General features: G+C 35.1%; 2 protein-coding genes across 2 annotated transcripts in view; one reads left to right on the top strand and one right to left on the bottom strand.

The window, feature by feature from the left end:
- LOC113513432 (uncharacterized) overlaps window positions 1-23,507 on the top strand; it is a 145,285-nt gene that overhangs the window by 47,058 nt on the left and 74,720 nt on the right. Inside the window, exon 2 of the mRNA XM_052895224.1 lies at window positions 4,779-5,170. The gene's annotated coding sequence lies outside the window, so the exon portion shown is untranslated. The remainder of the gene's footprint in view (window positions 1-4,778; window positions 5,171-23,507) is intronic.
- LOC113517758 (uncharacterized) overlaps window positions 20,209-23,507 on the bottom strand; it is a 41,639-nt gene continuing 38,340 nt past the window's right edge. The window contains exons 10-12 of the mRNA XM_052895102.1: window positions 22,438-22,556; window positions 21,147-21,298; window positions 20,209-20,623 (exon numbers count right to left, since the gene is read on the bottom strand). Coding sequence (XP_052751062.1) covers window positions 20,398-20,623; window positions 21,147-21,298; window positions 22,438-22,556 — 497 coding nt within the window. The 3' untranslated portion in view covers window positions 20,209-20,397. The remainder of the gene's footprint in view (window positions 20,624-21,146; window positions 21,299-22,437; window positions 22,557-23,507) is intronic.

Genomic DNA, 23,507 nt, shown 5'->3' with positions numbered 1-23,507 from the left:
CAAAACATGACAATAAAATCATGTCTGTACGAAGGAGGCTGATCAATAAGGAGGTAGTTAGGAGGTCGACTAACTTGGCGACAGGTCCACTTAAGCACGATTCTCTTGTTAACTTTGTCGATCGATTGACGAGAACGGCGTTTAATCCATTCAATACCAAGTACACGAATTGGTGCCATAGTTGCGTGTGTATTCAGGGCACAAACGTGGAATTAATTTGCATGTACTTTATTTGTGAATTTTTGGCTTTAATTGGGGCAAAGGTCAGTAGTGTATCTATATTATTCATAATTTTGAATAATATTTAGAAGTCTTTTTTTTTTTTTGCACCAAAATAATAATTAAAATATTTTTATTTCTGATTAGACACTTGGCAATTTACTATATAATTGCATAATTCATATGGAAATATTTTTAAAATGGGCGACTTTCAGTAAGTCAGATACTGTCTATATTTCTAGATACTGTTTATATTATCATATTTAATTTTCAACACTAAGATAGTTTCTGTCTAATTGCGGTGGACTTTTTTGGTTTCGAGTCTTCAAAGAAGTTGTATTGTATTGTATTGTAAAGTCTTTATTGTACATAATTCAAATTGAGCACTGATAAATGATTTAATATACAACGGCGGACTTATCCCATAAAGGGATCTCTTACAGTCAACCTTTGAGAAGCTGAAAGAAAACTATAGAATTTAATTTATAAGGGTAATAACCGTACAATTAAAGATAAACTAAATAATACCCAGTAAAAAATTGAATATATAAAGCCATAAAAACAGCTCTATATACCTACATATGTAAATAATAAAAGTACATGAATGAATTAATATAACATTAATACATAAATAAATAAAAACTTGCACACATAAAGTATTTTATAAAAGATTCCTTCTATATTTCGAGGGTATTGACTTTTCTGGGAACTCTTAATTGAAGGCACAGTTGTAATGTTCACCGAAATAAGATAGAAGTCGCATTTGCTTGTACTTGAAAATATCCACATATGAAAATTTTTAATACGATTTTATAATAATTATTAAGTGATTAATTTTTTTTTTCGAAAAATATTATCACCGGCCTGTGTGGAAATTGTTTCTTTTTTAATCTATTAATTATTATTGGTATATAATTTTTACATTTTCATAATAAATACATAGATAGATATATAGACAATTTACTTAAGTTCTCAATGACACATGTAAATTTACAACTATATTCATGCAAAATTAAATAATTTACATAATTGTAAAATAAATCACAAAAGATAAAATACAAAAATATGTTTTTGCGATGCGTGTCGCGGTGACCCAATTTTAAATACTGTTGAATTGAAATTTTCCTACATTTTGACAAATCTACTCTAGCTCGTATATAAAATGAAGGATTGGCATGATATACGTATATTATAATATATTCGTAAAAGTGTAAATAACAGCAGTAATGAGGAAATAACTAATATAGAACCGCGGCGGGTTATAATAATAAAACTAAAATACACGACCCTCGAGACAATGCAACGTGAAATGCCCGCTCGCCACATCCGACATAAAAGCTAGCCGCAATGCGCCTGCGCATACTTATGATGGATAATAAGTTATTATATGGATATGTGGCAGTGTACTCTTGTACGGTCCTTTTTTATAAGATTGACTGAGAGACCACCTTTATGTAATTGTAAGTACTTCACAACGGACGATAATTTTTTTTTATACAACTTAGAATGGCAAACAAGCTGACGGCCCACCTGATGGAAAGTGGTAACCGTCGCCTATAGACATGAGCAGTACCATGGACATAACAGAGTATACTGTTTCGCCCATGATACCTCGCATGCGTTGCCATTGCTGAGGACTCAGGTGTTATTCCTCCGTACCCAGTAAATTTACGCCATATCCCATCCTTCAAACCGAAACACAGCCATGCAAACACAACTGCTTCACGGTTGAATCACGAATGGAACAGAGGTACCCAAGCAATCGACTTTTGTACAAAGTCTCCCTCTCTCTCCAATCGGATTCAATCGTCACAAGAATAATTCGTTTGCAAAAAGAATCATCAACATATGTTTAGAATTGGCGGCGTAATCGTATTACATAGAAAAATCCTTAGTCCTTTTGGAAGCGGCTTGAATTAAACAGAATTATAAATAGTCATGCCCCATAAGAGCAATTACCGATTGACGATTCTCAAGACTTCTTAATGTCCAATTGAATAAGAACATTAGGCTTTCGCGTGCTTTTATTCGAAGTATTTAACGTTAGCTATTTGCAGAAGTCCAGGCCTATTCACAGTGAGCGATCACATTTTAAAATTAACTTTATATACGCATCAGTTGTGCCCGCGACTTTATTCGCGTGATTGGGTCAGAATAATTGATAGGAATATAAATTGGTCTGTCTTTCTTTGTATATTTTTTATATTTGTGCTAAATTCCATAAGGATTATTTAAGTCGTTTAAACTCGAGGTAAATATAGTGGCGTAACTATACCATTTGGGGCTTGTGGCAAATTCTTTTGATGGGGCCCTATCAATAAAAAAAAAACTTTTCACTTAGGTAAAATAAAATACTCAGGTACAATGTAAAAAACAAATTCTAACCTCGCGGCCTCTTGAGCCGGGGTCTTTTTGGGGTCGGGGGCCCATGGCAATTTGCCAGCCCCACCACCCTATTGTTACGCCACTGGGTAAATAAACAAAGGAACATATTTTAATATTCATCATCATCATCACCATATCATTCGTTAACAGTCCACTGGTGAACAGAGGCTACCCCCATATAAGAGGGTTTTTTTTTAATGGGTGATAATGCAATAGTAACCCCGCCTGCGCTAAGGGTATACGCTGGCGAGGCACCAGTGATAGATGATAGACGAGGATGAAGGCAAGTCAGTCGGCCCATCGTGAAGAATTCCACGAGAAGTAACCACGATAATTTCTACATTAGTAACATTGCTAGCATTAGGGCTGTTAGACCCCATCGCTTACAATTCCTTTCCCCCATATATATATATATATATATATATATATATATATATATATATATATATATATATATATATATATATATATATATACCTGCATGTGGTTCCCCCTGGAAACCACTAACGTGGTTACTTCTCGTGGAATTCGTCAGGATGGGCTAACTGACCTGCTTTCATCCTCATCAGTCATCTATCACTGGTGCCCTGCCAGTGTATACCGATAGCGCAGACGGGGTTACCATATCATTCTCACACATTACAAAAATAAGAAGGACGCTGCTATCCATCCCTCATCCATTGTGTTAAGAATGTTTTGAAATGAAATAGAATAGAACGGAACGGAACGGAACGGAATGGAAAGGAATGAAATTTATTTGTCAGAAACATTGTAGATAAGATGTTGCATTTGTTACGTTAACAAGATGTTTGTTTTAATAATTATAATAAATTATAATTCTCTCGCAATCGTTCAATCTGGATGAACCGTAAGCCGTTTAAAATTGAGTGATTTACTGCGTTGCCCACGAGACAACTAAACGATCGGCCGTCATTGTCGCAGTTTGCTTAGCTTTTTTCAAGCTCCCGTTTCCAACCAATTACCTTAAAGAACTGTGGCAATTTTGTTTTTTTTATGAATCCAACGGTTTCACGGATCTATAACTGCAATTTTTCCCTTCAACAAATAGTATAATGAGCTAGTTTGTAGCCACCGATTTTTATACAAAAACGAAATTTGAGTCTAATTTGTGTTCATACTAGTTATACAAATATTGCAGTAATGGGGGGAAGGGATAGATAGACAGATAGATAGATACTCTTTATTGTTTCCTCCAAAACTATAATTATTATTAATATTTATTTATAATTTATAATAATTTAAATACAATTTCCATTATTTATATTATATTATTATTCATATTGTTAATATTTTTACTCATATAATGACATTTAATAATTTAATTCTATTTTAATGTTTATCAAACACAAGGCATGCTGTGGTTACCTATAAATGTAAGAACAGTTAGATCTAATCTACCAGTGTATTGTACTAAAATGTTTAGCTGTATCTTATGTTGGTAATCCTATAAATAAATAAATAAATAAAAGATTACAATAGTAAACTTATTATAGATATAAACAATTACAAGAAATAATCACTGTGAGAAAACAATGGGTGACCTTGTCGCTAAGAGCGATCTCTTCCAGGCAACCTTTGGATGGAGAGGAGTAATTGTTAGTAATGCGGTCTATCCGTCCCATTGCTAGCAATACACCCTCTACCTCCACGTGATCCCCCCTGGAAACCATCGTGCTGAATTCCAGGTGTATTCATCACGCTGGACTAACTGAACACTTATTGGGGGGAAGGGATTGTTAGTAATGGAGACTAAAGATCCCATTGCTAGCAATATACCCAACCGGGTCGACCTCCTCGCGGTCCCCTCTGGCACCTATCATGGTTAATTCCTGATGAATTCATCATAATAGGCTAACTGGCCTGTTTTCATTCTCATCTATCACCTACGTAATGTAGGTACGTACATTTAATTTCGATACCACTGTTGTTTTTACACAATTTATATAGAATACATGTTATAAATATATATATAATACGTCTATACTATAATATACGTATAGTAAACCGTCAGAAAGCTAAATTATCACACGGCGATTGGCCCTCGATTGCAAATACCAACCTCCTTATAAAATTACGAATCAATTTTTTTGACCGAAAGCTTTCGCTCCCGTCATCGAAGTTGCATCGATTAATCATACTTTTGTCTCTTTCAGGTGAGAAGCAGCTGACATATAAGCGCGAGTGGGACAGAGCGAGGCGTACGTGAAGTTGCGCGCGCGCAACCGCCTGTGGCGCCGCGCCGTGTCAGTTGACGGCAAACTCGCGAGCGCACTTGCTGTGTTTATTGATTTTTTTTTGCCATCAAAATATTGTTTTTTCTTATTGGAAAATTGTTGCGTTGTTCTGTGAGCTTGAATATTTGTGTGCATGTTGAAAGTGGCATAGAGGAAAAATTTTGTGTTATGTGAAACAGTGGTTTAGTGGAAAATGTGTGATTTTTTTTGTCGCCGATGGATGAAGTGCATTGTTTAAAGCCTGTCGGATGTGCCGAAGTATTTTGTGCCGTTTTTGTTTGGCGTAACGATAATAATTGGATTTATTCAAGGTGAGGTCTCGCTGTATTATATTTTTGTACACTTTAATATGTTGATATGTGTATGATAGCAATTGCATCGTAGTTTCTTTTTTTTTATTTTATATGTTTATGTTTTTATATATATGTCACTTTAACTAATTAATTTAATTGAAAAATTTATACGTAAGTAGAGTAATTTAAAGGTTAGATTCCTTGAAATACGGTGGAACACAGATGGCTAGTTCATAGCTCACCCGTCATACTCGTGAACGATTGCTATTTACCATATGTGAATAGGTTTGTTCACAATTACATTCATATTTACCGCCCCGGGTATACACTGACAATATTTTGAAAAATACATAAGATAAAAATTTTATCAACTATTTACAATTTTGTTTTTTGTTTTACATAAATCTGAGAACCTATTAATATTGTCTTTGTAACAGTTATTATATCTAATTAAATTCATTTGAAGAACATCAATTTTCTAGCAAATTCTACCGGGAACGAGATAGCAATAGCAGTATTGCGGGGGGAGGAAAGGGATTGTTAGTAACGGAGATTAAAAATCTCATTGCTAGCAATATACCTAACCAGGCTGACCTCCACGCGGTTCCCCCTGGAAACTATCATGGTTAATTCCTGATGAATTCATCATGATGGGCTATCTGGCCTGTTTTCATTCTCATCTATCACCCTTCACTGGTGCTCCGCCAGCGTATCCCGTTAGCGCAGGCGGGGTTACCAATCCATTTTCATTCAACAAAAAAAAAATAGCAGTATTGCGAATCCAATGATAGAATCATAACAGTGACAATTTGAGAAGTGATTTTTATTATTAATTAATTAATAAAATAAAAATTAAATATGATTTCCAAAGTAATTTTTTTACATTTGAAAATAACGCCACCCAGCCGCCATATTGTTTTTTTTTTACTTATTTACATGAACCCTAAAAACATTACACGCCTTTTTTGGCCAATCGTGTAAAAGTTTTTTTTTTTATGGGTGAAAATGGTATGGTAACCCCGCCTCCGCTAACAGGATACGCTGGTTGAGCACCAGTGAACGGTGATAGATGAGAATGAAAACAGGCCAGTTAGCCCATCATGGTGAATTCAACAAGAATTAACCATGATAGTTTCCAGGGGGAACTGCGAGGTCGACCTGGTTGAGTATATTGCTAGCAATGGGATTCTTAGTCTCCATTATTAATAATCCCTTCCCCCCTCCACCCCCCCCCCCGTGTAAAAGTGTTTGACATCAGTTTAATATAAATAATGTTTATATGTGTTGTTTTTATGTTTTTTCTGTTGTTTATTAAATTTATTACTAATTCATTATCTGAGACTAAATTAAACTGACAAATTACCGATTTTAAATAGTGTCTGCATAAATCTACAGATAGGTATGGGTGTGAATATATAATTTTACTTAAATACCTATGTACATAGTTTAATAAATTAAACATTATTTTTTAATGGATGGCAATGGAACGATAAGCTTGCGCTATCGGTATACCCTGGCGGGGCACCAGTATGGGATGATAGGTGAGAATGTAAAGTCAGGTCAGTTAGCCCATCGTGACGTATACACCTGGAATTCAACACGATGGTTACCAAGAGCTCGTGAAGGTCAACCTGACAGGGTATACTGAGAGTCCGCATTACTATCAATCCCTTCCCTACATCTTTCGTTTTAAAAAGATGCAACAAAATCATTCATAATCAACGATGAATCGCGTAACACACACACACACACGTACACGCAAACACATACGCACACGCACACGCAAACACACACACGCACACGCAAACACATACGCACACGCAACACACTCACGCGCACGCGCGTGCGCGCGCGCCCACACGCAACAAACCCTATTAATATAATAAACGTAAAAGTTTATAACGATGAATGAAAGGATATTTGTTACTCTTTCACGCAAAAACTACCGAACGGATTTAAATGAAATTTCATACACGAATAGGTTGTACCTTAACTTAGCACAAAAGATACTTTATGTACAGATTCACACAGTCAAAACCGTGGAATATAGCTAGTATAATCTAAATCCGATTAATAAAATATAACCCACACAGATAACGCAGTGTATCCAGTAAAATCGAAAGAAAACGCGACGCGTTAGAACTCAAGTCCGTAGCGTGTTTATTGCGAGGCGCGTTGATATCTTTACCGAGATAGCATCGGTATGTGTCCGTCTGGTGCGGTGTGGCTCGGAAACTGTACAGATATCTGACACTATTAACCGGCCATTGTTCACGGCCAGTCTAATATTATGACCGGATCGATTGAGATCGAAAATGGACCTTGAAATGTGTTTATTCCGAATCGAATTAAATGTTAACATAAATCCTTATGTCCCTATCAATATAATTAATATGAATCTGTTTGTTTGTTTGTGTTTTTTTTTTACAACACAGAAGGCAAACGAGCATGCGGCTCACCTAATAGTAAGTGACTACCGCCGCCCATGATCACACACAACACCAGCGGCATTGCAGGTGTGCTGCCGGCCTTTTTAAAAGGAATATACTCTTTCCTTGAAGGTTATGTTGTCGTATCGGTTCGGAAATACTGCTGCTGGAAGTTGATTCCAAAGAATGGTTGTGCGTGGAAGAATTAATTCTTTCTTTAATAAGATTTAACCAGCCATTGTTTGTAGTAATATTTTTTTAATGGGTGAAAATGGAATGGTAACCCCGCCCGCGCGATCAGTATACACCGACGAGGCACCAGTGGAAGATGATAGGTGAGAACGGATGCAGGTCAGTTGGCCCACCGTGATGAATTCGACAAGAATTAACCATAATGGTTTCCAGGGGGAACCGCGTGGAGGTCGACCCGAGAGGGTATATTGCTAGCAATGGGGCTATTAGACCTCATTACTAACAATCCCTTTCCCCCTGTAGTAGTATTTGAGATGGAGAAAGACATGAGGTACTTTTTAGCCCAAACAATGTAAACCTCGGGTATAAAATAATAAATAATACTCTATTAATGGTCGAAGGATGGACAGCAGGGTTCCTTTTACAACATCGCCAAAACCTAATTGCAGTTGTCAACCCGTGTGCCAAACATGGCGACTACTGGCAAAACCCCAAGGATGAAGCATATGTTCAGCAGTGGACAGTTAATGGCTGATGATGATGATGATGATGAAATTAAACTAAACTATTGAACCGGTTTGATAATATTTCTACGAGAGCAAACTATAAGTATACCCTTTTATATAAAGAGAGAAGTTTAAAACTGACGGAATTTTGACGGTAGCAAACGTCAAAAAGATACAATCAAATTGAAAAACTCCTTTTCGCAGTTGGTTGATAAATATCGTATATTTATATATAAATATATACATAGAATAAGCCACCCCTTTCTTTCCTGTGGGTGTCGCGAGCGACTAAGGGTAGGCGAGGGATGGACAGCAGCGTCCCTCTTAACCCTTCGAGTGCCGACAAGCGCCATCGCGCTCGTGCGCATTGCAACCAAAAGTGCCACGAGCGTCATAGCGCTCGTGAAATCAGTCGCTGTTTAACTTGCTGTAAAAAAAATAATAAAATTGGATAATTTTTGGAGGAGATACAGTTTTTTTTTAGAGACAAGGGTAAATGACATCAACACGAAAAAGATTTCTTTGGCATTTTTAAGTAGATATGAGTAAAAATCAATGGCACTAAAAGGGTTAAAACATCTCTAAAACTTAACCAATGCCAATTCGCCTGCCAAGCGTGGCAACTACGAACAAACCCCCTCAAGAAGGAGACATATATTTAGCAGTGGACAGTTAAAAGCTAATACGATGGTGATGGTGATATATATACATAATGAGGTAACAAAGATCTACCCTAAGCAAACCAGCGTTTAAACAGAAATTGCGCACCTATTTCTTAGAAGAATCACTTTCCCTTCAAGGTATTCCAGCTGGTTACTCTGTTTGAGTCATAGATTACTATTTGCTCTTCTATTGCAGTTGTTTTATTTAACTGTTTTATATAGTAATATTTTATGTATTTATTTATTGTATGTATATATTTATTTAATATATTATATGTATATTTATATTATATGAATTTATCAAGTATTACTTTATTTTTCCTCTAGTGTACATAGTGTACGTAGTAAATAGAATTTTACTGTGCCTTAAAGTTTATATATATATATATATATATATATATATATATATATATATATATATATATATATATATATATATTATTAAGTTATTATAGCTCTAAGCTTTCCTTTTAAAATAATAAATAAATAAAAAACCTAACGTTCGGAGGTCTACTAAGGTCTACCTATCATAGACTAAAACCTGTCATAAACATATATATATATATATATATATATATATATATATAGACTCTTAGTGCAATTTTAAAAGTATTTTTTAATAGTTGAGGCGGAGTTCTCAAATTGCTGACGTACGTCAATTATCTAAATGGTTACATAAGTTTTTATTTACTTAGTTATTAGTTATTTATTTAGTCAAGAAATATGTATTTCTACTAAACCAATTTACATAAAATAGTCATTAGAGAAAATTATTACTATTCAAGCCCAATGAATGAATGTATGCTCATATTAAATTATTTAATTTATTGTTTCCTAATAACAAAGATAATATGAAATGAAGCAATATATTCTATGCTAATTTATGCTCATTCATAGTGAATCTAATCGCCTATTATTATTATACCATTAGTATCAGAGATTACGCCATATACCACTCTTCAAACCGAAACATAGCCATGTAAATACAACTGCTTTATAGTAGAAACACGAATGGAATAGAGGTGCCCAAGCAAAAGAATTTTGTACAAAGTCTGTGAAAAAACCCAAGTACAAGAGTGATAACATCAGAGAGTAGAATAGTACAAGAACAGTACCATTCTACTTTCTGATGTTACCACTATTACGCACACGCACACGTAGTCTGTATTTTGTAATTAACTTTGCCCAAGTTATATATTAGAAATAAGTTTTAATGTTAAGTATATTTTTGCACTTGATATCTCATTATTGTTACCTGTGTATTATAACACTAATTGGTTGCCTTTTGTTTGTGTAGTCCATGGAGATGGGGCACTGGTGACTTGTGACACAGGTTCTTCTAAACCTACCGCAAGCACCAGCCTCTCACAAAATTGGTCTTCATATCAAATTGTACCTCAAGTTGTCACTTTATACTAGCTTTTGTGAAGAGAAAATAAACCATTCATTCATTCATAGTGATTCAGAGTATTCTATTGTCAACCATTAAATATATATATATATATATATATATATATATATATATATATATATATATATATATATATATATATACATTCGTAAAACAATCTTGATAAACAACCCTATTAACCCTCTGGCTATAGACTACAATACACTGGTATAACTCTGAAATGTTTTTCTTATAGGACCAAGTCATTAATAAATTGTTACTATCAACTTTAAAATAGACAAATGATCTCGAGTTATTTTCTCTGCGACAGTGTCATCGTTTCAAACGGCGACAACATTCTGGCGCGGTGCAAGTACATCTACATCTACACTAATATTATAAAGAGGAAAGATTTGTATTTTTGTGTGTATTTTTTTTATACAACTTAGAATGACAAACAAGATGACGGTCCACCTGATGGAAAGTGGTAACCGTCGCCTATAGACATGAGCAGTGCCATGGACATAACAGAGTGTACTGTTTCGCCCATGATACCCCCCATGCGTTGCCATTCCTGAGGACTCAGATGTTTATTCCTCTGTACCCTGTAAATTCACGCCATATCCCACCCTTCAAACCGAAACACAGCCATGCAAACACAACTGCTTTACGGTTGAAACACGAATGGGACAAAGGTACCCAAGCAATCGACTTTTGTACAAAGTCTCAACATTTATATTACAAACATACATACGTGTTTGTAATGAATAAACACAAAAACTACTTTGCCGATTTCAAAAATTCTTTCACCATTAGAAAGTTACATTCACCCTGAGTAACATAGGCTATATTTATTGCCAGAAAAGATCAGAGATCCTTACTAAAACTTTAATAATGTAACTCAAGGTGTAAAAAAAAGCTATAAAACGTCTTTCGTAGCGTACGCTGCGGAAACTATTGGTGATAGAACAAAAGTATGTTCTACAATATTGAAGAAAATATCAATAACTACAAAAAAACTTCGCGATACTATATGTCCAACTATTATCGTTGTGTCACAATAATCACTTTTACATTTTAAAAGTTGATAGAAATACCGACCAAAATTAAATCATGTTATTCATATAATAGGATACCATGTTATTCATATTGTAAAAAAGTCCACCCGTGCGAAGCCGGGGCGGGCCGCTAGTTTTATATAATTATCTTTAATCTCGTCGTCCGTTTAACGACTTTGAAAGACGTTTCGCACTTGGCGCGAGTGTCGCCGCGCCGCCATGTTTCTCGTCTTTTTGCTTCGAACCTTTCGATATGAAGCCATGAAAATGTCACACCGCTAGGGTTGTCGACTAGTTAATTTTTAGTTTTTTTTTTTTTTGTAAAGGCTTTTTCATCGCGTTAAGTCCCGATTGTGTATTTAAAATATGGTTGTCAACTAGATATAGTGAAGTAATATTTTTTTTCTAATATTTTTTTTCTTAGTTTTGTGCTATTGTTACTGAATATAAACATCATCATTTCAGCCATTCATCATCCGTTGTTGGACATAGATTTCTAAAGATTTCGTCAAGGAACCGCAAGGTGGTGGTAATCTACATCCATATATATCATGGAATACATTTTGAGTGACTGCACTTCGTCTAGTGAGGCGTCCTATATTTTTTTTTTGATGGGTGAAAATGATGTGGTAACCCCGCCAGCGCTAACAGGATACGCTGGCGGAGCACCAGTGAAGGGTGATCGATGAGAATGAAAACAGGCCAGTTAGCCCATCATGATGAATTCATCATGAATTAACCATGATAGTTTCCAGGGGGAACCGCGAAGAGGTCGAGATTCTCAGTCTCCATTACTAACAATCCCTTTCCCCCCGAGCGTCCTATATTAAAATAACGTATGTATACGAGGAAACCTTTTTTCGTCATAGGTTAATGATTTTTCTTAAACTTCAATTTGTTGATTCTCCGGACTGACATACAATTTGTCTTAGAAATATATATATATATATATATATATATATATATATATATATATATATATATATATATATATATATATATATAGTATTTAGTATAATTCGTAGCATGAAACATGCACATTAATGGGGGGAAAGGGATTGTTAGTAATGGAGACTGAGAATTCCATTGCTAGCAATATACCCAACCAGGTCGACCTCCTCGCGGTTCCCCTGTGTGTACATCTGGCTGGGTCTCAGTTTATACTATTATCTTTATATAAACGTTTAAAGTATTATTGATTGTAACCTTTTAAATAAAATATATTAAAAAATAATATAAGGAGATTGACAACCCTATTCTCCATTAAACATTGTCGTTGCATTTCAATACTAACTTCACACATGTAACTTTTCAATTTTATTCATACAAAGACATCTTTGTTTCAAAGAAATAAAGTTGATTTTGTCTTATCTGTAGAAGGATTAAAAATTCCTCAGTTACATAAAAAAATATTTGTCAAAGCAAATTCACCCTTAAGACAAAGGGTTAGAGGCATTTTAATCTTAGGTACCAAGGTTTACAATGTACATACATTTTATAGCATGAGCGTTTAATATTAAAATCCAGTATGTTCTTAAGTTACGTTATAAGTACTTTGATATATTTATAGCCGACCACAATCCTGCAGACATATTATGGCTTCAATATATTTCCTTATAATTGATTCTAGCAGTCTTGTATTTATTTTTCAATAAAAATCGAATATTGTAGAATTTGCTTCAAGCCTTTTTCTTTAACCAACTGGTTTGCATGGCTGTGTTTCGGTTTGAAGGAATTAAATGTCCCTAGTAACTTTACAGATACCCGAAATCGTTACATTATACAAGTATATAATTTATTTCATATTGGCGTGAATTTACAGGGTACAGAGGAATAACACCTGAGTCCTCAGGAATGGCAACGCATGGGGGGTATCGCGGGCGAAACAGTATACTCTGTTATGTGCATGGTACTGCTCATGTCTGTAGGCGACGGTAACCACTTTCCATCAGGTGGGCCGTCAGCTTGTTTGCCATTCTAAGTTGTATAAAAAAAAATCCTTTATGTATCTTTATGAACAATATTGTATAATTAGCTACAACAATATGTAAACAAATAAAATGTATACTTAATCACATAAAAAGCAAGATAGAGGCAACAATGGGCGGCCTTATCGCTAAATACCGAGATCTTCCAGACCTTAGGATTGGGGGGAATCAATAAAATTATGCATTATTCCAAGGCCGTTATTTATTGCTATGGTCCCGGCATAGAATAAGCAACGCTTTCCATTCCCGTAGGTATCGTAAGAGAGAGCTAAGAGAACGTAATGGTCTAAGGATGGACAGCAACGTCTCTCTTAACACTTTGTTGACAGGTGACGAGTAAACTCGTCATTGCACTAATGTGTAGGTATGTCCTCCTACGACGGGCAACACCGTTTGGATTACAAAGCGTTCTTAAGAAACTAAAACATTACTTTTTTTTATACAACTTAGATTGGCAAACAAGCTGACGGCCCACCTGATGGAAAGTGGTCATCGTCGCCTATAGACATGAGCAGTACCATGGACATAACAGAGTATACTGTGTCGCCCATGATACCCCCCATGCGTTGCCATTCCTGAGGACTCAGGTGTTATTCCCCTGTACCCAGTAACTTCACGCCATATCCCACCCTTCAAACCGAAACACAGCCATGCAAACAACTGTTTCACGGTAGAAACACGAATGGAACAGAGGTACCCAAGCAATCGACTTTTGTACAAAGTCTCTCACTGGTAAAACTTGTACTTTTCTTTGTATTTAGTTTTTTATCACATTTTTAGTTTAATACCAAAAATGTCAACCATAACGGAATTCCCGATGAGCAAAGTGTTAAAACAGCAAAGCCTAACTGCGGTTGCCAATCCGCCTGCCAAGCGTGGCAACCATTGGTAGAACCCTTCTCATGGGGGAGATCTTATAAGCAGTGGACTAACAACGACTGATATAAGATATTTCCTTTAATTAATATTAATAAATAACAATGTTAACTCTGCTATAATAAATTTTAAGATCCCTTTATCTTACATGCGTCATCAGCGAGTTATCTCGGCCGGCAAATCGGTATCACAGAATGTATTCTTTACAAATTAATTGCTTGGCCGTCCGCCGTCGTATCGTGTAGCAACGTAGATAATCAGGCCCGCTATAATATCGCAGACAAGTGACAGTCGTGTACTTTACATACACTACTATTCGCAGTATTATCTAATATATAAAATTCTTGTGTCACGGTGTTTGTTACCAAACTACTCCGAAACGGCTTTACCGATTTTTAGGAAATTTTATGTGCATATCGGGTAGGACTGAGAATCGGCCAACATCTATTTTTCATACCCCACAATGATAGGGGTGACCCACCCCTAAATATTTTTTTGTTATTTTTTTGACAATTTTTTAAATTTTTATTTTATAATGATTTAGCATTGAAAAATACTTACAAATTCAAATTTTCACGCTTTTACGATCAACCCCTGTTGTTTAATCGCAATTTTTATAGTCCGCAATAGGGTTGCAAGATGGCAATCGAATATAATCATTGTAGTATAATATATTTTCATGTATAGTTCTAGAAATAATGTATATGGTAAAACAACGTTTACCGAGTCCGCTAGTTATTATATATATATTTATTTAAAAAAAGTTATAAATACATTAAATATTAAAATAATTAATCTTTATCAAAGTAAATTTATGATACAATAGCTTTATTTAGATGCGCTGTTTTTTAAAATACGTATAAAGGAAGATATTAAGAAAAATATTAATTGATTGCATTGACTCAAAAGTTAGTTTTTTTTTTACAATGTCGTGAATTTGCAGGCTTGACTAATTGATATTAATTTCAGCTATGTTACCTTAACGTTTCTGGGGAAAAGGATCTTGATAAATGGAGAAGACAGTCGGATAATAAAGTGATCCCATAAGGTGTCCGTTTTTCTTTTCAAGGCACAGAACACTTAAACAAACAGCCTTTTACATTTTTAATTTTAGTGCATGGATTATTTTGTGTTAATTAAAATATGTGTTTTCTAATTAAAAAACTAACAGCTCCGCAGTGTCCTATCTTGGAATCTCGCTATAAAATTCACTATCGGCCGGTCATCGACCCGTTTCACTTGTTTTCCAATTCACATGCGCTCAGGATGTCACAGACTGCGAGAGGCTACTGGTTATAATTAATCTATGTTTTTAAATTAATTGTTAGTTCGCACAGTGCTATTCATATATCTTTAATGATCATAATAAGGTACAGTTTTTTTTTTTATGTTAATGGGTGAAAATGGTATGGTAACCCCGCCTGCGCTAACGGGATACGCTGGCGGAGCACCAGTGAAGGGTGATAGATGAGAATGAAAACAGGCCAGTTAGCCCATCATGGTGAATTCAACAAGAATTAACCATGATAGTTTCCAGGAGGAACCGCGAGGAGGTCGACCTGGTTGGGTATATTGCTAGCAATGCGATTCTTAGTCTCCATTACCAACAATCCCTTTCCCCCCAACAAGGTACAGTCGGCAGCATGTATAGTGCTGTGTATTCGAATTGTCAAGCGACTTCTATTTATTACTTCATAACTCCGTCAGTTGTAGACCGATTTGAAAAAAAATTTTTTATCTGATATGATATTATAATACGTACAGTGTTGAGGTTTTATTTATATTACTTTTAAAAATAGAATTTATTTATTTTCTTTTTCTGTCAATGAATATTTTGTTTATTTAAAGCACGTCATTTTTAAACATCACTATTATTGTACTAGGGAAAGATATAATATATCTTTATTCAGTATTTTCTATTTTTTTGTTCTATCCAATATCCCTTCACATACAGCTTGGTCCCATGAAATGATATAAAAAAATTATTTGCTATAAACAGAAATTTAACATACCTAATAAAAGCCATGTGACAGAACTTTTTGGCATTTGTTTAATTACCTTAAAATTGTAGGCATGCAAATTTGATGTAGGAGTTAAACATTAAAATACAATATTAAAATTTGTGATGAATGAAAAAAATTCAAAACAAACCAATAAATTTGTGTATGTATCTATACACAGTCAGTTATGCGGATTACCATAATCATGATTAACTGACCTGTCTGGGGGGAAAAGGATTGTTAATAATGGAGTTTGACAGCCCCATAGCTAGCAATATGCCCTATTAGGTCGACCTTCACGTGGTTCCCCCTGGAAACCACCGTGAACAATTCTTGTTGAATTCGTCACGATGGGCTAACTGACCTGCTTCATCCTCACCTATCATCCTTCACTGGGGCCCCGCCGGTGTATACCAATAGCACAGGTGGGGTTACCATCCCATTATCACCCATTAAAAAAAACCGACTTCCTTTTTCATTCTCATCTATCACCCCTCACTGGTGCCCTGTCAGCGTATACTGACAGCGCAGGCGTGGTAACCATTTATTTCATCCATTAAAAGAAATATCTTTCTCAAATGGTAACTTACAAGTATATAAATGCATTATTTTAGAATGGCTTGGACCAATTTAGTTAATTATTTAATTTTTTTTGTAGTATTTGTCATTTTCAGAACAAGGTTTGTATCAAAGAAAGTCTTTGAAAATTAAAAAACTAAACTCGTGCGAAGTCAAGGAATTTAGCTAGCTTATAAGAGAATCGTGACTGCACGTGATATTGCTACCTGTCTGTCTACCCAGCTACCAGCTACCAAATGAAGTTAAAAATAAACCTGCATAAAATTCCATGCGGGATCTCCATAAAGCATAGACAATGGGTCCATAAAGGGACCACATAAGCTCTTGCGGCGGTACTGAACTGTCTGGACGCTGTCCGGTTTAATACCAAGTAATATATTAACTTTGTTAGCTATTTTTTCTTTCCGCGACTGCGTTCGAGTAGTTCTCGATTGTAATTTGTAATTTTTTAATCACAATAAACTATTATTGTTAGATATTTATAATTTTATTTATCTATACTTTGTTATACACTTTCTCCTTTCTGGTTCTCAAAGTTTTTTTTTTATACAACTCAGAATGACAAACAAGCTGACGGCCCACCTGATGGAAAGCGGTAACCGTCACCTATAGACATGAGCAGTACCGTGGACATAACTGAGTATACTGTTTCGCCCATGATAACCCCCATGCGTTGCCATTCCTGAGGACTCAGATGATATTTCTCTGTACCCAGTAAATTCACGCCATATTCCACCCTTCAAACCGAAACACAGCCATGCAAACAACTGCTTCATGGTTGAAACACGAATGGGACAGAGGTGCCCAAGCAATCGACTTTTGTACAAAGTTGACTGGAAGAAATCCCTTTAAGAGAAAAGTCCGCCTGTGTACATTTTTGTAATAACCTAATATGTATACTATAAGTAAATGTACAAAAGCATATTTTATGCTTTATTCTATTTATTACTGTTCTGTTATGTAGTCTCCCTTTTATCAGAACCACATTGACAGAATAGAAGCAATTCAAAAACGCTTTGTTAGATTCTTAAGCACTAGGTTTGGTCTGAGAAGGAAACTTCATTCGTATGAATTAAGACTTAATCATTTTAACATTAATTCTCTTATAAATAGAAGATCTATGTCTGATTTCATTGCTCTCTATAGAATAATAAACTATAAATGGGACACTAGCACATTGTTGAGCCTTGTTTCATTTCGTACAGGTAATAAAAGAATACAAAAATTATTTTATATACCCATTTGTAATAATAATGTATCGTATCACAATCCAATTATCCGCATGTGCAGAAAATAAAACAATGTATGCAAGGAGCTTGATATTTTTTAACAATCCTTGCAATTAGAGGACTCGATCCCGGGATCTCGAAACCGGGATCCCGGGATCCCGGTCGAAATTTCGGTCCCGAAAATCTCGGGATTTTATATAACGAATCCTGGGATTTTCGGGATTAACAAAAATTTTTACGAATTAATATATTTAATTTTTTTGCGTGAAATAAAATGCATTTATTGTCTATTTGATATTTATTGGTCATCTTGGATAAACAGCTCATTGATTGAATTACTTTGCGACGGCGTTGTGTGTGAATGTGTACAAAAGTTCGTCTTCACGGCGTTGTGTGTATGTAAGTATTATTAAACTATATTATTATGGTGATAATTAGAGAAACAATGTTGTATTATGAAAGAATAAAGAGTAATTTAATGAAAACATGTTAAAAATAACAAATATTCATTTCCTAGGTTATGTTGTTCTTATTAAATTTATTCCATAGTGAAAGGCGTAGAGTAGGGGACTAAAATCCATACAGCCTAATCTTATTTAATTTCTTGAATCCTCTTTGTTATTGGAGGTCTTAATTTTTCTTTCTGTTTTAGGCTACTAAAATATTGCTGTCTAAAGAAAGTTTTTCTATCAGACACAAAAAAAATGGTTTGTGTGGAGTCATTTCGTAGTCGAAAAACAGGGTAACGACATTTTTAAAATTATTAAGAAAGAAATAAATCTACTTGAGGCAAGTTTCATTCGAGACTACAATTTGGAACAAGCCTATACTTATATTATTTATTGACAATTCCTCCAACTTCAATCGAGCCTGAACGCGCTTTCTCAGCTTCTGCATATATGTCCAACAAACTCAGAAGCAGGCTTGGAGACATTGGACGCGTTATTATTTTTAAGATTTTATTTTTGCAATACATAAGTAGTCTATTTTAAATATAAAACGTGATTACTGATCTCTCTGGAATAAAACAAAATACGTATTGTTAATTATTTTTCTAGGTTTCTCTGAGTCTAACAAAGTTGATTTTCTCTAATTTTTAGTAAATATGTATTACAATTTGTAAACTGCAAATATTAGTCTTTAACGAAATTAGAAACATAATTTTGTTTAATATAGCCTTAAAATGAAACTATTATCTATTACCAAAATAAAAATAGAATGATTGAAAATAATTTACTGACTTTTTATTGCTACTGCATTCCTAAATTGGTCCCGGGATCGATCCCGGTATTATCTTTCAGTAATCCCGAAATCCCGGGATTAAAAAAACCAGTCGGGATCGTATTCTCTACTTGCAATGTTACATTGAGGCTGCCAATTTGTTACTTTAAATTTATAGCCGTCATTCTTTTAATGTATATAATATCGAATGTTATGCAGAGCAGTTAGAGTGCAAATTTATGTTTTATGTGATATTTATTTTATTAATGCATTAATTTGTAATCTGTTGCCTTGCTGTAAATAAATAAATAAATTGTACACAAAAAATTACAAACGTAATTTATATAAAATAAAGATGTACAATAAGCGTGTTTAACTCTGTAAGAGTTCTCTTCCAGCAAACCCTGAGTGGAAAGGAGTATTAATTACCAGCGGGCAGTTAAGGCATCTAAATAAATTTATATTTATTATGATTAAAAATTTACTTCATTGATATAACATAATACTATTAATGTAATAAATACAAAAGTTTGTAACCATGAATTAATGAATGTTTGTTGCTCTTTCACGGAAAAACTACAGAACGGATTTGAATAGAATTTGGTACATAAGTAGGTTATATCCTAACTTGACTTATAGGATACTTTTTATACTGGTACATGCGGCCAGAGCCGCGGGATACAGGTAGTATTAAATAACAATAACACACTTTAAAATACTTTTATTAATTTAATAAACAATCTTGCCATTTTTTTTTGTTTAAATAAAACGGACAATAAAATAAATTAATGTAAAAAATAATAATAATTAGGAACTATTTCAACTAAGTTTTTAAAGTAAACAAATAAATAAATTAATGTTTTATTTAATAATTTAATTTGATTATTTATTTAATTTGTTGAGAGTGAAACATCTTTTTTTTTTATAAAACTTAGAACGGCAAACAAGCTGACGGCCCACCTGATGGAACTGCTATATTTATTTTGCTTTATAATTTCTGCATCTTTTTAATGCGTAAACACTCATTTTATATATTAAATAATACGTCAAGAGACTGATAAAAAAAGACGATCACGTCACAGTTTGACAGTCAGCCCTATTTATGTAATCTAAAATTACATCCAGTACCACCATTTGTAATAAGGTACGAAATTCGCCCACCTGATGATTCTGTTGGTCGGCTCCCATTCGTCTGTGGTCTCCGTGCGGTGGAAAGGGTTCGGAATCTTTCTGGGGCGCTCCTCCTTACCGTATAGCGTCAGCTCGATGGTGGCCCGGAACGAGAAGTAGAATCGGAACTCGATAAACGCGGTCGATTTGAAATACAGGAAACATTGGATCCTGTTGGAATTCCATAAGAAGTCAGTTACGATGTCATATCGGTTCGGAAATACTGCTGCTGAAAGTTGATTCCAAAGGGTGGTTGTGCGTGGAAGAAAGTGCCTTGAAAAACGCACGGTGGAGGTCTCTTAAATAGTGTTTTAGGGGAAAAATTAAATACATTCACACTCGAGACTCCCGTGAACTCAGTATAAATAGCTTCGACCAGTGACTTTGTCCGCATAACCAAAATATGTTAACTAGACGAGATAAAAAGTAAACGACGTACTTTTGCAATCTATAAATATAGTGCATGTATACCAAACCTTTTAAATGATTTATTTATTTATTTACTCTTTATTGCAGTAATTAAAGAATAATACAAAGATATCTTTGTAAAATAAGATGTTTTTGTAGCGACGCTGCTGCCCATTCCTCGCCCTCCCTTAGTCGTCTCTTACGACACCCACGGGAAAGGAAGGGGTGTCCTATTCTATGCCGGGACCGCATGGCAATATATCATAATTCCCAAATAAAGTTTGACCTTCTATAATCGGGGCCCTCGTTCATGCCATGCATCAGGCCCGACACGTCTCTGTGACAGTGGTGTTCCACCCAGACGGCTGCGTTGGAACGCGCGGTCGTCTCCACGTTCACTATTGCGCACAGGAAGCCCGCTATCTGTGATACTGCCACCTGCAAATAAAATAGATTCTTTCCAAGGCGAAACCTCAAATTAAAAACACTTTTATACTTAATGGGGTATATTCGTAATTAGCGTTTTATTTATTTATTTAACTCTTATTGCACCATAAATAAAAATATACAATGACAAGTGAATAATTCAAGTGAAATACAGTAACATAAATACACATTGAAGTATACACATAAAGGTACAAAAGGCGGTCTTATCGCTAGGGCAATCTCTTACAGACAACCTTTGGAGAACAGATAGAAGTGGGTAGGTGGCGCAAGAGTGAATTAATATATTTTTTATGTTTTAATGTGTGATAATGGAATGGTAACCTGCCTGCGCTATCGGTATACACTGGCGGGACACCATTGAGAGATGATATGTGAGGAGGAAGCAGGTCAGTTGGCTAACTAGCTGACCAAAATCCACACGTATGATGAGAAAGCAAAAACTTATTTTAGAAAAAAGAAAATATTTAGAACTCAAAATATATTTATACAAGTATAATATATTCGTAATAATATAATCCTTTGACATTTTTTGATGTCTTAACTTCTGTATTCCTTAAATTGACTTGATAAATAAAAAAAAATTGTGTTCACCTGGTGGGTTTTATAGGAGACAAATCGAGGTGTGGCAGGAATAACGAAAGGATGTAAGGACTCGCCGTCTTGACGTGGGCTATTATATGATGTCTTGTGCGGGCGCCTTGATTCCTTCCGTCACTTTGTCACCAATGTACACACACAATATTGTCTACAAACACAGCACTTCAAATTATGGAAAGCGGTAACCACATTTACAGTACAACACTGTTATTAGTATTTTTTATACGTAATTGCTCGTTGATTGCGGAGGTCACATTGACGGTTAAGATTGAAGACAGCTCTGAAGTTTCTTATAATCCTCCAGCGTCCTCATTGGTTGTTGTAACTCGGAGGTAAAGACGATGACGGTGATTGGATAGGATAGGATCAAGGGAAATTAATTTAGCACTAGGTACCTATTATTATTATTATTATTGATTTAGCATAAAAATCATTATTAATAAGAATAAATTTATAATAATATTATTACGAAAAATATATAAAATTAAAGAAACACGCGCGAACATGGCCAGATTTAAACTGTGGATAGTTACAAAATAGAACCCCTGCCCGAAGTTCTTGGTCATCACGATCTCAGACGTGTCCTTGTACAGCACACCGCCACGTTTGCCTCGCTCGCAGTATCCGTGCTCCGTGGGTATGATGGTGTCACCTGAACAAACCAAAGTTTTGTTTTATGCTTATTATATTTTTTTATACTTAACACCACCAATATGATGACCGTAAACAAACTTGGACATCCTAGTATACACTACGATGCCCATAGTACCCCTCATGTGTTAATAAAGAAAAATATTGTTATAACAATGTTAGTAAAGAAAAATATATAGTAATTAAAATCAGCATGTCAGAGGGAGACTTTGTACAAAAGTCGATTGCTTGGGTAGCTCTGTCCTATTTGTGTTTCAACCGTGAAGCAGTTGTGTTTGCATGGCTGTGTTTCGGTTTGAACGGTGGGATAGGGGCGTGAATTTACAGGGTACAGAGGAATAACACCTGAGTCCTCAGGAATGGCAACGCATGGTACCCCATGGGCGAAACAGTATACTCTGTTATGTCCATGGTACTGCTCATGTCTATAGGCGACGGTTACCACTTTCCATCAGGTGGGCCGTCAGCTTGTTTGCCATTCTAAGTTGTATAAAAAAAATGTCAGTGTCATGTGAATAGATAGATGTTTATTAGTCTTTAACACAAAAACTACTAAACGAATTTGTAATACACTTAGCACAGAGGAGACTATTTACTGATTCACGCAGGCGAAGACGCGGGATATAGATTATTCTTGCAGACAAATCTACAGACTTTAACATAAGTCTTACTGCTTTTTTTCAATGGGTGAAAATGGTATGGTAACCCCGCCTGCGCTAACGGGATACGCTGGCGGAGCACCAGTGAAGGGTGATAGATGAGAATGAAAACGGGCCAGTTAGCCCATCATGATGAATTCATCAGGAATTAACCATGATAGTTTCTAGGCAGAACCGCGAGGAGGTCGACCTGGTTGGGTATATTGCTAGCAATGGGATTCTCAGTCTCCATTACTAACAATCCCTTTCCCCCCAAGTCTTACTGTTTGAAAACAAACATTTGTTCCTCTAAC

This window comes from Galleria mellonella, unplaced genomic scaffold, assembly GCF_026898425.1.
Source record: "Galleria mellonella isolate WM207_F2 unplaced genomic scaffold, CSIRO_AGI_GalMel_v1 utg266, whole genome shotgun sequence".
NCBI classification, from domain to species: domain Eukaryota; kingdom Metazoa; phylum Arthropoda; class Insecta; order Lepidoptera; family Pyralidae; genus Galleria; species Galleria mellonella.
This window is presented reverse-complemented; position numbering and strand designations above follow the sequence as displayed.